At 36.3% G+C, this 16,607-nt stretch overlaps 1 protein-coding gene across 1 annotated transcript in view; it reads right to left on the bottom strand.

Moving 5' to 3' along the window:
• The window catches only part of LOC114242610 (prion-like-(Q/N-rich) domain-bearing protein 25), a 37,958-nt gene that overhangs the window by 2,419 nt on the left and 18,932 nt on the right, over positions 1-16,607 (bottom strand). Inside the window, exons 3-6 of the mRNA XM_028173836.2 lie at positions 2,643-2,777; positions 1,445-1,582; positions 876-1,005; positions 83-219 (exon numbers count right to left, since the gene is read on the bottom strand). Of these exons, the coding sequence (XP_028029637.2) occupies positions 83-219; positions 876-1,005; positions 1,445-1,582; positions 2,643-2,777 (540 nt within the window). The remainder of the gene's footprint in view (positions 1-82; positions 220-875; positions 1,006-1,444; positions 1,583-2,642; positions 2,778-16,607) is intronic.

Genomic DNA, 16,607 nt, shown 5'->3' with positions numbered 1-16,607 from the left:
GCCCCGTGAGCTTACCCACCGCAGGTAAAAAAAACTTCCTCCATGCTCGCTTTCTATGAAAATTTTCCATTGGTCTACTCACATTCAACGCAGGAGTTGGTGTGGTTGTTGGCCACCCAATTATCCCTGCATCTGCAAGTACCCCTGCACTCCAATCCTGGTCCGGCGCATTGCAACTGATCCTCGCATTCTTCGCCAAGAGCTGCGTCTCTAACGCATCTGGATTAGTATGAAAAATTTTAACAACAAATTATTATTGAAGTCGCATTGCTCTGTTTGTAATCCACTCAAACCACTAGTCACTAGGCCTGGATAGATGAGACAATTGCCGACCCGGTATTTAGCACAAAGCCATAGACAACACCACAACCGAATCTTCAGACCGGAACACAGGATTGCTTCGTAACAGAAATAAGCTGGATGGTGGACTTTAACCGTACGGAATCATTATATGTCCTAAGAAGACATGACCTAGTGGTAAAGACCGAATAAGAATGATGCGATTATTATGTGAGTTATTATTATGTGAGTTAAATCTTGCAGGCGGGTCCTAACTTCTCTAAGGAAAATATGTATTCGACACTCGATCAACAACTTCCACAACTAATGAACAACATGTAAAAAAAGGAAGTGCCCAATAATTACAAATTTACATTATTCCTGGTGGCAGAGCGTTTTGTGAACCCGCACGTGTAGGTACCACCACCCTGCTTGTCTCTGTCGCGAAGCAGTAATGCGATCCGGTTTGAAGAGTGGAGCAGCCGTTGGACTGTAGTAATGAGATTTAGAACTAATGTCTCGCGGCATTTACGTTATCGGTGTCAACGGGTCCACGATTCTAAGCAATAAAAAAGAATTGTACAACAAAAACCGACCTTGTTCCATTGTCCCTAGGGCTGAACTGCAATTGACATGTACAGTAACCTCGTACACAGAATGCTTGTCTTTCGATGCCTTGCTCGCCAAGGTAGCAGTTCTGATCGACCACACATCGTTCACCAATTACTGGAAGAAAATGATGATATTCATGTATCGGTGATTTTAAAAAAACGAGGTTTAAATTTGTTGTCCATAAGATCGGATGGTTGTGCATTCAATATAATAAACAGGAATATTTATGTAATATCGCAAATGACTGCGAATGTGACTGGTCAGGGCGTGGTGTAAACTTGGACTAATTGTATCTAAAGACCTGCCAATTCTTGTTCCGATCTTATATGAAATTTGTTTGGATGGCCTTCACCGTGTTAGTCGGTTTTGTCGTGAAAAATTTATTCATTAACCATGGAACCTAGCAATCTGGATGAAGCCATACGAAGGCCCCTTTAAATATCCTTTCTGTATCGTGTAATGAACGCATTTGATGGGCCAAATGAAACCGCGGTACGTCTGTGGCTCACCAGTTAGTCATAGGGTAGGTATTATTTAAAAAGCTTGAACTTACATGCAGTTTCGTAGCATCGTTCCCCGTCTAGATGAGCTGTCGGAGTACACGCGCAGCTACCTCCGGTACATTCAGAGTGAACGCCCATTGTCATGTGACACTGGATGTTTTGGACACACGCCTCCCCGTTGCGGGCCTCTGCGAAAATCAACGAATGTGCGTTAAAATTTGGAGGCATTTTGGTTTTTTCCTATCTAAGCTGATGGTCTAGAGAGACCATGCAGCGTCGCCGGGCTAGTAGGTGAGCTCGCGGGGCTCAAGCCTGACGATGTTGCTAACACGAACCCTAGCAAGAGCCGTGCTTCGCAGAATATACCATCGGGTTGGAAACGCGACCCACTGAGAAGATCCCGTGAGAAACTGAGTGGGCTGTCTCTGTGGGTTAATTTACTCGCCGAGCCCTTCGTCGCAAGCGACGGGTTCGACGAGAACGATGACTGGTGCTTGGGGTACCTAAAAGCAATTTTTCTCACAGGCTGACTTGGACTTTTTCTATAACATGTTTATGAAATTCAGATGCTTTAGAAGGACGTTGCAGCAAATTTTTTTTTTTTTAAGTATGTTGATATTAAGGTAATTGAAAGTATGTGAGTTGAAAATTTTTAATGACAATACAAGTGTGCTCACAGTTTAGGGTAATAAAACCAAGTGAGGAACAGAAGTCACGTGTCACAAGCTGCCTTGCCAAGTTTTGTGTTATCATGCTATTAACTTTGGTAAAGTTCTCGTTCTCTAGTAGGTGGCTAGTGGTAAAGAGTGGTGACGTCGGCAATGCCAATGGAACAGCCAACATTTAGTTTAGTATGATAGTTTGTTGTGTTTATATCGAGCTAGTTAGTGGTTTCGAGAACCTTCTTCTTATCGTATGAATGTAGTTTAAGAGTTTCGCAATTGGGTAACTCTCTTAGCCACTTATGACTTTATGCATCATGATTGGTTGTAAAGATGTAGGATTATTAATTGAATTTAAAATTCGAATTAGTCATGTTTCACAAAAATTTATAGACGATATCAATTTAATTAATAACTTTTATAAATGAATAATTTGGTAATAAATTGGCTATGTTCGTCAATGAACATTTTAACATGCCCATGGTATAAGCGGATCTTAAAAAACTATTCGAACCAGCCTAAGCCACCAAACGAGACCTAACTTTTAATAACTTAGCTTAAATTAAGCCACACGTGTAAGACGTACCTTTCAAGCATCCTTTGTTAGTGCTGTTGATGGCTGCATACACGTACCCTTCCTTGCAGACGCAGTAGCTGTTCAGTCTGCAGAAAGCGTTATCCGGACAGTCCATGTCGACGTTGCAAACGTTACCGGTCCGTCCTGAAACAAGGTTTCCATTTTGAACAAAACGACCCACGCTTTGGCTTTGATACGCCGATATTTTATCGCTAGGATTCTCACAGGCTGTTTGCTGTGGGTGCACCAGAGACAAATTAACTAAACGAATACGATCTTAATGAAAACCGCGACACGGGAAAACTGAAGATATTATAGCGACAATTTTTTATTTTATTTTTATTGCTTAGATGGATGGACGAGCTCACAGCCCACCTGATGTTAAGTGGATACTGGAGCCCATAGACATCTACAACGTGAATGCGCCACCCACCTCGAGATATAAGTTCTAAGGTCTCAATATAGTTACGACGGCTACCCCACCCTTCGAACCGAAACGCATTACTGCTTCACGGCGGAAATAGGCGGGGTGGTGGTACCTACCCGTGCGGACTCCCAAGAGGTCCTACCACCAGTGATTACGCAAATTATAATTTTGCGGGTTTGATTTTATTATACGATGTTATTCCTTCACCGTGGAAGTCAATCGTGAACATTTGTTGAGTACGTATTTCATTAGAAAAATTGGTACCCGCCTGCGGGATTCGAACACCGGTGCATCGCTTCATACGAATGCACCGGACGTCTTATCCTTTAGGCCACGACAATTTTATAGTTATCGGAGCTTTATGAGGTCGTTGTAAGGAGACTGTCAAAATAGTCAATTCATAAATACTAATGGTCCCGTAGTAGTCGAAATTCGACTATAATTAATTGAAATTATAAGTTTTAACATTATTATGGTCCTATTGTTACAGATTTCACCAAAACTACACTATAGGCAAATACTCGTAAAATTAAAGATACATACTAACCTATTTTCAATTTGACTACAGGCTTTATGCAATAACAAAAGTTTGACAATACTTTAGTGCAATAAACAAATAGTATATGTATGTGTGTCAAATACTAGGTAGTGTGTGTAATGAATGTTTTCTTTATTGATTTAATGTATCTTTTATGCATAATTTTAAAAAAATATTAGCATTGTGCACTTCTTCTCTATATTCTCTATAAGTGTGGAAAATTTCATACTCCTCCGTCCGCGCAATTTTCGTAAAAAGGGATACAAAGTTTTTGCTTCACATATTAATATATAGATGGTTGCGTTGATTTTAATTATTTGCAAAAATTAAGACAATCCCACCTCATGTTTTTGGCGACAACTAAGCTTATACAGCTCTAATAAAATTATGATTCATATATAATCATATATCAAAATATTTCATATTTCTCGTCGGAGAGCCAGAGCGAAAAAACAATAATCTTATTTCTTCAACCTTGTGGCAGCTGACGGATAGCGTCCGCGCTCGACCAACTCCCTAAATGCATCGTCACTTCTAGAACTATCTTTATCATTTAAGATGTTTAACCGATTTGTAAAGACAAGGCGGCATTTGATTTCGTCATAATATAAGTCAGTTTGTGGAAGTAATATTTTATTGTATTACTAGCTGACTCGGCAGACTTCGTAGTGCCTCAAATAATAGGAACCCGTCCGATTGTTATTTTTATTTAATTTCGAGCATTTTCATATTTATTTAACTTTCAAACCTTCTCTGGACTTCCACGAATAATTCAAGACCAAAATTAGCCAAATCGACCCAGCCGTTCTCGAGTTTTAGCGAGACTAACGAACAGCAATTCATTTTTATATATATAGATTAGTCCGACAATTAACAATTCTGTGTAAATTATAGAATGATAAAAAAAGCGCCAAAGTGTGTTGATGAATGATGGAATGCACAGATAACATAGATAATATTTAAACCTATGATTTAAACAGATACCGTACCTTTACCTAATGTAAAATTGTTCATAAATGTCAAATGTCATTTTTCTTTTCGTTTCACGCTATGCAGATCTTTAACAATTAGTACTCGTTCCCCATCTTTTATAAACCGATTTGGGAATTTGTTTTTGAGATTGGACCAATAGAAAATATAGCAAAATCAGTTGGATAGTTTTTAAATAATAATAATTAAAATAGAATCATCCAAGTAAATGTAATTGCATATTCCGTATTTTTAGCGACTTCTCTTGATGTGTTTTCCAATTGAATATGATACATATAATATTAGTGTTAGCACTTAGATATATCTAAGTTAAAATACATAATTATGCATTCCGTGAAAAGGTAAATAGAAATGAACTAACCGAAAAAGTTTCAATTAAAAATATTCCCTAGAACAAAAATAACATCTCGCTTTCAGGACTAGCCTAATTAATTTAAAATAAATTGAGTGACAACCTTAATGGCCGCGTACCTTTCGTCACGTTGACGAGAGACGACGAACGAAAACGGAATAACTTATATAATATAAGGTAAAGCATCTTAAAAAGCGTATCAAAAATAATTACGTTCATTTTTAATGGCAAAAATGAATGCGGTTCGGTTTGAAGAGCGGGATAGAAGATAAATTCTTCTTCATATAAATGAGAGCGCTTGAAATTTCATATACAAAACTAAAGGTTACAATCGTAGTGTCGGATCAATCTAGTACGTGGCAAACAGTGTGCTTAGTGCGAGTTTTTTAACGTTCTCGATAGCGTAAAAGTTAACTCAAATTTGGATGGAGTTAGAGCGTTTGCCCACGTTTGCCGCTAGAGGCGCTGTTACAACTGCATACAAATTTGAATTAACTTCTACGCTAACGAGAACGTTAAAATACTCGCACAACGCCAGGCCGAAAGTGAATCCATGCATGTAGAAAACCAGACAAAGAACTGGATTAAATTACATTTTAACAATAGACAGTGACTTGACTAGCTCAGTACCTTATTTATCTATTCCGTGAGCTCAGTGGTCCTGAAATTGCTGACGTCCATGGGATACGGTGACCACTTAAAATCGTGGTGGATGTACGCCCGTCTGCCAAAGAATGTACATAATTAAAACTGGACCAAATTTTTTTTTTCGAGATTTATTTACCAGCCTCCCTAAATTTTGTTTTAGCATCTAATAATTAACCTAATTAATTATCCTATTAAATAATTAACACTTCATCATCGTCAAAAATAACTAAAGAGAACGTAGCATACAACTAACTTAATTATAAAATCGCTGACAATATCAACATTACTGATAAGTACAACGCTTGTAAAATAATGAGACTAAATTTACAGTGCTTTGCTATCGCTATATATGTCCAAAGCTATACTATATTTGATTTATATCACGGAATATAAATTTAGTACCTATTATAGTATATTATTATATACTAGAGGTCCTGCAGTAGTCGAAATTCGACTATAATTAATTGGAATTGGAAGTTTGTACACTATTATGATAGTATTTGATACTTCTATCACAAATTTCGCCAAGGCTACACTATAAAAAATATTAACAATGACAAATAATATTTAATCTCAATTTGACAACAGACGTCAAGAACAAAAATTTGACAATAAATAGTATGCATGCGTGTATGCGTCAAACACATGGTATGTAGTGTGTGTAATGTTTTCTTTATAGATGTATAGTATAGTATATATGTTTAAATATATAATAACAAGACTAATTATATAGTGCATTGCTATTGCTATATTTGTGCGATACTCTACTGCATATTATTGATGTCACAAAATACACGATAATATCGATTCCAGCCATTTTGGAGCTCTAATATTTCGTCGTTTTCTGAAGTAACTTTCTTATATGAAGGAGAGAATAAATTTCCCGATATTTGGACCATTGAGGATCTTTTGTGTCACTCCCTAGACTCTTATCTTCGAACACCGCTGACCTTTACAGAAGCATTATAGAACATAGTAGCAGAATATCTGTAGATATCTTGGCGTCTGGATGCCTGGGCGTCTAGGCTGTCTACTCTTCATCTTCCTCGATCAGTGCACTTGGAAAGCGTGAATTACACCTCAAAGTAGGAAAGGCGAATCTCTCAAAAAAAGATCGATCTTAAAATCGATTTGATTCGAAATACGAAAAATCGAGTTATAGATAAATCGAAGTCTAAAAAATCGATTTTATCTCAACTTATGATATAAGTTTTGATTTATGACATTTAGGATGTAAGTATAATTACAGTAAGCAAGCATAAAATATCCTGAAATAATCAATCTATAATGTCTACATGGGCATAGTAAGCCATAAAATATAGTCTCGATAGCCTAAGCAATGGCTCCTTACAATAAAATAACCGAATTTCGATTTTCAATAGTGAATTATCGATTTACCAGATCGATTCACCACAAAATATCGATTTTAAAATCGATTTATTTAGTCAAAATAATCGATTCTTCGATTAATCGATCTCAGATTGCCATTCCTACCTCAAAGTAAATTGCAAGGCTTTAATAAACAAGGTTTCCACATGACTATTACTGCTCTGCCAAGAGTAATCGACCATGATGATAATGATGATGTGACGTCTGTGAACTTCGGTAACAGCTTAACACCACACGGGACATGAGCTCGTGTACCCTTTAAGAGTAATGAAGATTCTAAAATTTTATTATTCAACAAACATGAACATAATTGGGTTGTTTTTTTTCGCTATTTATCGCGCTGCGGTGTGTTCCCATCCTATATTTATACAAACATAGGTATTGTAAGTCACGTTACGACACTTGTGTGCGAAGGCCATGAGATTCATGGTCGACTTGACACTGGCTTGACGGAGTGTGTTTTGTATGTAGTTGATGTTAATTAATATTCATTGACACGAAAATATTGTAGTCGAAAGAATCCTTGAGACGTTTTATAATGCATTCTCGTTCCTATAAACACTGAGTTTCTCGCCGGATCTTCTCAGTGGGTCGCGATTCCGATTTGAAGGTAGATTCTGCGAAGCATTGCTCTTGCTAAGTTGAGCTTTACGATTAGGTAATTATGATAGAACATACGACTGTATTGTTGGAACTCACATTATATCAGTAATTATCGGCAGGAGTAGAGGAGCTTTCATTATAAATTAAAATAAGAATATAATTTGTACTCATCTACCCACTCATGTAAAGCTTTCCTTCCTTAAGAACGGTTAGCTGGTAGATAGCTCAATTGTTGAGTTAAGCTCGCCACTTTTTATATCTTATCGCAATTACTGTATTATATTAACTGTGTGTACAAATAAAGAATAAATAATAGTAATTTCTGAGAACGTTGGAACAGAGATGATTGAAGTCGTTGTGGCCTAAAGGATAGGACACCCGATGCATTAGTTTTAAGCAATGCAACGGTGTTCGAATACCGCAAGCAGGTATACATTTTTTCAATAAAGTAACGTAATTATCGTATAACAAACGTTCCTGACTGTTGACTTCCACGGTGAAGGAATAAAGATCAAAGAATCTATATATTAATACGTGAAGCAAAAACTTTGTATCCCTTTTTACGAAAATTTCGCGGACGGAGGAGTATGGAATTTTCCACACTTATAGAGAATATAGAGAAGAAGTGCACAATGCTAATATTTTTTTTAAATAATGCATAAAAGATAAATTAAATCAATAAAGAAAACATTACACACACTACGTACCATGTATTTGACGCACACACGCATGCATACTATTTATTGTCAAACTTTTGTTCTTGACGTCTGTTGTCAAATTGAGATTAAATATTGTTTGTCTTTGTTAATATTTCTTATAGTGTAGTCTTGGCGAAATTTGTGATTATAGAATTATAAAATACAATCAAAATAGTGTACAAACTTACAATTCCAATTAATTATAGTCGAATTTCGACTACTGCGAGACCTCTAGTATATATAAAAATGAATTGCTGTTCGTTAGTCTCGCTAAAACTCGAGAACGGCTGGGCCGATTTGGCTAATTTTGGTCTTGAGTTATTTGTGGACGTCCAGAGAAGGTTTAAAAGGTAGATAAATATGAAAATGCTCGGAATTAAATAAAAATAACAATTTTGTTTTTCCTTTGGTGTGTCTCCCGTCGGACGGATTCCTTTTGTTTAAGTTTATTTTATACAAAAGTTCAGGTCTTTTATTTATCGATTGAGGCACTACGAAGTCTGCCGGGTCAGCTAGTAGTAAAGCTAGTAGTCAGTAGTAAAAGTCAATCCGGTAAAATTTTGTTTTCAGTATTTACTGATGTTAGGCTGTCTTGTGAGTCCGCACGGGTAGGGGCACAGCTCTGCCTATTTTTGCCGTAAAAAAGCCGTTGGGGCCGACTTTTTATGTATTAGCCGTCAAGAGTAATATCAAAATTTAGGCCCACCTTACCAATTTCTAACAATAAGCCAATTTGCGATCCGTATTCTTCTCTTTCTCTTCTCCCCGTTTCGTTATTATTATGCTTTACGAATGTCTAAATATGGTTCTCCTACCACTGGCTAATCCTGAGCGGAGGCAATGAAACGAACACAGGAGTATCGTCATTTTTAAGTATATATTTTCGAAACAATAAATAAAAATTTAATAGATTTTAAACAAAACATTTTAAGGTCTGATCCTAGTTGTACTGAATTTTATAATAATTATAGAAGCTAATCGTTCTCTCCAAAAAAAATACTTGTAGAAAAATTAGTAAAGATCTGTATGAAGGTGATCGTTGGATTCACAAACGATTGGCGTCGGTCAGGTGTCAATGGATTCACTACGGACTTTCGCAGCGATGTCGCAGTCAAACTATGATAAGCTCTCTTTTTTTTTATTGCTTAGATGGATTGACGAGCTCACAGCCCACCTGATGTTAAGTGGTTACTGGAGCCCATAGACATCTACAACGTAAATGCGCAACCCACCTCGAGATACAAGTTCTAAGGTCTCAGTATAGTTACAACGGCTACCCCACCCTTCGAACCGAAACGCATTACTGCTTCACGGCTGAAATAGACGGAGTGGTGGTACCTACCCGTGTGGACTCCCAAGAGGTCCTACCAGCAGTGATCTTACAATAAACGTATTGTATATTACATACAATGATTTTGTTACTAACATTTGTTAGCCGTCAACGCAAAAGTGGCCTAAGCTTACCATAATTAGTATGGAGACAATGAGATTTGAATTTACTTTTGCACTGTTTTGCAGGCAAAAATATTACGCGCAAAAATAATGTTTACAAAGCCATCTGTGAGTCAAACTAAGGATAGATCGGTTTTGCATCAAAATTTTAAATAAATTGCAATGTATAAGCACGAATATGAAATATTTTACTGTGGGTTTGACCACTTTTGCGCTGACGGTAGGTATCATTTATAATTATATTCAATCGTGGTAAAGGATAATAGAAATTAATCTAAATAAATACATAATTCGTCGGTAAACAAACGCTTTGACCTAATATCAACAAAATTGGACATTATCAGCTGAGCTGACTCCGTCGATTTTCTTTGTGAAAATGGAAGCATTGTGTGAAAAAGCAATTAACTTATTTCATTGCTTAAAAGCGAAAGTAGCGGTTTAGTATTCTTTTTTCGGTTATAATGCACTTAAATTATTCTGAAATCTGGAGTTAGGCAGTTCAGAGATTGGAAAAATGGGTTTCTTTTTCTAATTAATGAACCGCGTCGTCTCTGTGGCGCAGAGGTTAGCGCGTTGGACTTCTAATCTAAAGGTCGTGGGTTCGATCTTGTGGGGACAAGGGACATTTCGAATTATTCAGTATTATTCTCTCAAAATCTTATAATTGGAATATCAGTCAAATATAATTTTGTCGAATTCGATATGCTCATCGTTGGGTTATATAGCTTTAACAGTCGTTTTAAAAACTTTCTAGTATTGTAACTCTGATTTTTTTTTGTACGGCACCTGGACATCATACTTTTATAATATATGATGTCTCTTTCTATCGCTAAACAATTACGACAATCATTCTGACTATTAAATATTTGAACGATTTCAAACTAATCACTGCAGCACAAAACAGAATTGTAGGCAATGATCTGTGTCGCGATGTTCCGAGTGATCTGTGCCAGCGAATATTGCCACATAACGGTATAACTTTTTTTTTAAATATCGATAATAATTAAATTTATCGCTATATTTTTAGGTATTTAAATAATGTGGATAATTTACATTTACATTTACAGAACAACATTTTTGGTTTTATGCTTCAGGGGAGCTTTGATTAGTGCTTACTTCGTAATCATGCCAATTGATTTAGTTATATATTTACAGCACACCGCTAACTCCCCGACGCATCGTGCTGTCTCGCTACTCAATGGCTTGCTAGCCTATGCTCCGGAAATGGATATATTCCATGATGGTTTGCAGCGATTTATTGTTGTTGTTAGGAATTACTTAAGCTAATTATTAATGCCTTACAAATGTTTTGGTTTATACTGTTAATTTGTAAGTAGATTGAATGAATAAATAAATATATAAATAAATAAATAAATAAATAGTGAGAAAGCAGTACCGGTCCAAGAAAGACGTGGACGTGATTATCTTGAATAGAGTTGTCGGCGACCATTGTATCAGGAATGAAGGTTATCGATAGACCTTCGAGAGGAAAGAAAAGCACGTCAAGATCGAATATGGAGAATCACTGTAGATGCCTCATCTAGGGGAGACAGAAAGTCAGACAACTGTATAACAAATTAATTCCTTGCAAACTTTTCTTTAAGTATTTTCTTAACGATTTTTAATTGAAGATGCTGTCTCGAGTATAGGTATTCTAAAGAGCAGGAAATGTTATATTTGCATCCAAAGTATATCGACTATACTATTCCCACGAATGATTTCATTTGTTAACTATTCTAGTTAAATGTGTCACTGGAGTACGTAAAAATTCCATCAGCCTTGCCCTACAAACATTATCATATAAGGTGATCACTCAAACTCAGAGGATATGTTGTTAATCTCTACACAAGCAAGATGTGTGTCTAGTTGAATAGTTAATAGGTCGGTAAATATATGTAATATATTTTACTGCTTAGATAGACGGATGGACGAAGTCACGGACCAACAAACACATAAATAAATTGTGTTGAAAATTATCAAAAATTAATAGATAAAACAATCAATCATTTAAGTGATCGGTGAGTGCTTCAACAATCCCTGCAAAAAGATTTCGGTTTTTGGTGTTGTTTTTCATTGTTACGCTCTTACGCGAACAATTGGAGAGACCTATGTCCAGCAGTGGACTGCTATAGGCTGATGATGATGATGAACGCTCTTATCGGTCTAGTTTTTTTTATGATTGAAGGATTACTGGTGGCTCGGAGGCCTTTCCAGTTTCACCAAGACAGTTGGGCGAGCAAAGGGCTGAGCCAGGAGGGGTGGGATTTGCTAACAGCTGCCTGAGCGCCTCCAAAGGAGACCTAAGAACTCGAGAGTAACTGCTTTGCGAATGAATCTACTACAGGATCGGAATCAGAGCCCGCTGAGAAGATCTAGTTCTCGCTGAGAAGGTTTTGTCTTTCAGCCCGCAAACAAAACGTAGGATAAGGAATTCCATTCCAAAAATTAAAGCATTAATATGAAACTTTTTTCGTACCTATTCTCCTAGTAACTTTATAGGCTATAGCTATCTTCATCGGACGCTTAGGCGAGCTCACGGGGCTCAGCCTGGAAACTACTAACACTAGTCCTAGCAAGAGCTTAAGTCCTCAAGCTAAGTTCAAAACTGAGCCATCTAACTATAAAGGGTGAGGCAACTATTGTGCAAAACTTACAAACGAATCAAAGAATACTTCTTACACGGGATAAATCACATTATTACGTCCGTATTGATGTTTGAGTTTGTTATTACAAATTTGATGGCGTAATTCACGTTGTGTGATTTCCATAAGTTTCGCTGACCACTTAACACCGGCTGTGGTCAAGCACGAATCAAATTCATAAAAAAGAAAACTCAATGAAATATGTACATTCACATACAATAATTTTTGAAATCGCTTTAATAATACGCGATATGAATTTCATTTAGATTTATTACCTATTATTTAAATAGTTTCAGTTCTAGAACCTTCTAGAATTCTATAGTATTCAATTACATCGAAGTGAAGAATAAGAAATACGTAAGAGTATTTCAATATGAAAAACGCTAATATTTTCACATCGTGGGAATACGACAGACGCGTTACTACCGCACAATATACATTCACTTTCACTTCGCGCTTATTATAAATATCGGTTGTAACAAATCGTCTTTTCGCATTAAAAGTGTACAATATCCAAAAAATTTCGAAATCAACTTAATATAATTTAAAATTTAATTTATGTTTTTTATTTTTAATAATTATTATCATATTATACTTTGTATTAATTGTATGTATATTTACGGAGATATGTATGTGTACATATATGTATATGTATTTCACTGGAATGGTACACCGCGCGTAGTTCGTTTCCAAATGATTCTTGTCCACCTGATGGTTGTCTGGAAGAGATTGCTTTTAGCGATAAGACCGCCAAGTGTACTTTTTTGTTTTTAATGTATCGCACTGTTTATTTGTTTTTTTGTGTACAATAAAGAATACTCTCTCTCTCTCTCTCTCTTAATATGCGGAATTATTTGGTATCACCAGTATTTTTCTCATAAATATTGTCAAAAGAGATCAATAGGTTAGTTTTAGTTTGTTTTTTTCTTTTAGTTTACCTATAGTTTGACTACTATTAACAAAAATTAATACATAACTTTATCTTACTTACGTAATTACACGGTCCATTTTCAATACTTTGCTATATGTTAATATCTAAACCGGTTACCGTCCTCGCCGAACCCGTCGCTTGCGACGAAGGGCTCGACGAGTAAATTAACCCATAGACACAGCCCACTGAGTTTCTCGCCGGATCTTCTCAGTGGGTCGCGTTTCCGATCCGGTGGTAGGTACTGCGAAGCACTGCTCTTGCTAGGGTCAGTGTTAGGAACACTCCGGTTTGAGCCCCGTGAGCTCACCTACACACGTTAGGGTGAAGCTGAAATATCCTCTCAAGGCAATCAGCATAGGTAGGAGAAAAAAAAACTGCTCTTGCTAGGGCCAGTGTTAGCATCACACTCGGTTTGAGCCCGCGAGCTCACCTACACGTCAAGAAGAAGCTGAAATAGCCTCTCAAGGCTACCAGCACAGGTAGGGAAAAAAATCTAATCTGATTAGAAAAGGGAATGCACTTTAATGCAGTGAGCAAATAATATGAACTAGTGGTCGCCCGGTAGTCGAAATTCGACTGTGATTAATTGAAATTATCTATAAGTTTGTACACTATTATGATTCTATTTTCAAAGACTATTATACTTCTATAATCACAAATTTCGCCAAGACTACACTATAGAAAAATATTCATAAAGACAAACAATATTTAATCTATTCTCAATTTGACAACACACGTCAAGAACAATAGTTTGACAATAAATAAATAGTATGCATGCGTGTGTGCGTCAAATACATGGTAGTGTGTGTAATGTTTTCTTCATTGATTTAATGTATCTTTTATGCATAATTTTAAAAAAATATTAGCATTGTGCACTTCTTCTCTATATTCTCTATAAGTGTGGAAAATTTCATATTCCTTCGTCCGCGCAATTTTCGTAAAAAGGGATACAAAGTTTTTGCTTCACGTATTAATATATAGATTCGATGAGCTATGTATAAATGCTGTAAGTTTGTTGTTATCGTATGAACTCGTATTTATTTGCGTTACATTGCGTGTTCGTAGTTGGTTCTAAAAGTTTGTATCTATTTTTAATGTATAGTAAAGCCTTCGCCAAACAGAACGCGTACTTAGCGCCGCGTACTTAACGTCGCGCTCTTCAAATTGACTAGACTAGTCTAACGCTCTTTGACGCAACGCATTCGCCAAATCATAGTGCCTTTCGATAGCAGTGTGAAAATTTAAAAGTATTAGGAATCGAGTGATTCAGATGTGGCATTGTATAAGCATGGGTATTTTCTAAATATTTATATTATTTTTTCTGGCATTATCTAGTATTTTAATACACATTCACTCGGACGCTAAAATAAAATTTGTAAAATATTACAACGCCTGACGTCAAAGCGTCCTAACGCCGCGACAGAGCGCTGCGTACCTATAGCGCTGGGGCTCTGTTTGACGGTATGTTACCATAGTAGTACAACACATCTCGGCGTCATAGCGCGGCGCCAGTTTAGCGCTCTGACGCGCGCTAACTACGCGTTCTGTTTGACGAAGGCTTAAAACCTATTTTTGTCTCGACAGGAATATACAGCGTTTTTCATTTGTTTTTACCAAAGCGGTGTACCTACATAATTCAACAGTTGTTCAGCAGTTGCAGACGGCTGTCATGTCCATAGCTTTCAAGACACAAGACATGGCTTATTCGCGGCAGAAGTAGAGAAGGTAATGTCTATTAGTGCAGGCTTATGTTAGGCCTACCACCTAAACAGATTTTCCACTGAATCCCTTAGTCGCCCTTTACAAAAAACACGGGAGGAGATGGTGTAGTAATATTCTAGACTATTGGTTTGTCATTGTGAATTTTGTCTTAAATTGAAACTAACTTATTCGGATAGTAATGAAAAAACTTAATTCAGTTACAGATGCACACTAAAGAAGTAATTTATATTCCATATTACATATACATTTCAAAGTGACACAAAAATGGATGTGCTCCTGAAAACGAATTACATAATTTGTATTCAACATTGTTATGTGTCTGTGTACTGATAATACACGCAATGGCCTTTTTACTCTACTAGAGGTCCCGCAGTAGTCGTAATTCGACTATAATGAATTGCAATTGTATAAGTTTGTACACTATTATGACTGTATTTTATACTTCTATAATCACAAATTTCGCCAAGGCTACACTATAAAAAAATATTAATAAATACAAACCATATTTAATCTATTCTCGATTTGATCACAGACGTCAAGAACAAAAGTTTGACAATAAATAGTATGCATGCGTGTGTGCGTCAAATACATGGTACCTATGTAGTGTGTGTAATGTTTTCTTTCTTGATTTAATGTATCTTTTATGCATTATTTAAAAAAAAATTCTTTACAAGTGCGGAAAATTTCATACCCCTCCGTTCGCGCAATTTTCGTAAAAAGGGATACAAAGTGTTTGCTTCACGTATTAATATATAGATAATAACGAGTTATTGTCAAAGTCGTCCACATAATTTATGACAGATGGCGCTAGTAGTCATTTATATTTTGTTACAATATTATCATGTAGTGTGTGTTGTAAGATCGTCGATGACATCGAGATTACAAGTTTTTCGCGGTATTGTCGGTAAGCAAATAAAGTAATTTTATCAGCTTGAGCAATGTTTATAAAAATAACGATCGCTTCTGTTTGCATATAGCTTTAATTGTTTGGCTGTAGTTTCAAATTATCTGTGTCATTTAAAAGGTAATGCTTTCGTAAATGTTTCCTTATTGTTTTTTTTATAACAATAAATGTCTGGTGTTTAAGCTCGTTACTATTATTGTTTGCATGTAACGAAATCTTGGAACGTCATTTTCACTGACTTGAAAAAGTGATTTTAAATTGAAAGTTGACGCGCAAATCAATGATCGATGGCTTAGATAGTAAATACTTAGTAGTATAACTAGTATAACTTCCGTTCCAAAACCCTTGCTGATGGTAGGGCGTCTTGTGAGTTCGCACTGTACTGTTACGCCGGCAAAAGTAACGCCATCTGTCGTCGATTAGCAGAAGACGAATATAAAAATAACTAGTAATATCGAGAACCCTAGAGAAGTGCAACGCCATCTATCATCAAATAGCGGAAACACATATCGTAACGACTAGTCTTGCAGGAAATGTTCTTGATAATCGTAGAGATGTATGACTATAAAATCGTTACAGAGATGACACGAAGGCAGTTAGTAAGCAAATCTACTCGAAGCGAAGAAGCGATTGGGAATTGTAAAGTGCTCTATAAGTGTTCTAAGTGTTAAATAAAGT

Source organism: Bombyx mandarina, chromosome 15 (genome assembly GCF_030267445.1).
Source record: "Bombyx mandarina strain Sakado chromosome 15, ASM3026744v2".
In the NCBI taxonomy this organism is placed as follows: domain Eukaryota; kingdom Metazoa; phylum Arthropoda; class Insecta; order Lepidoptera; family Bombycidae; genus Bombyx; species Bombyx mandarina.
The sequence above is the reverse complement of the archived record's forward strand: the minus strand, read 5'-3'. Positions and strand labels throughout refer to the sequence as shown.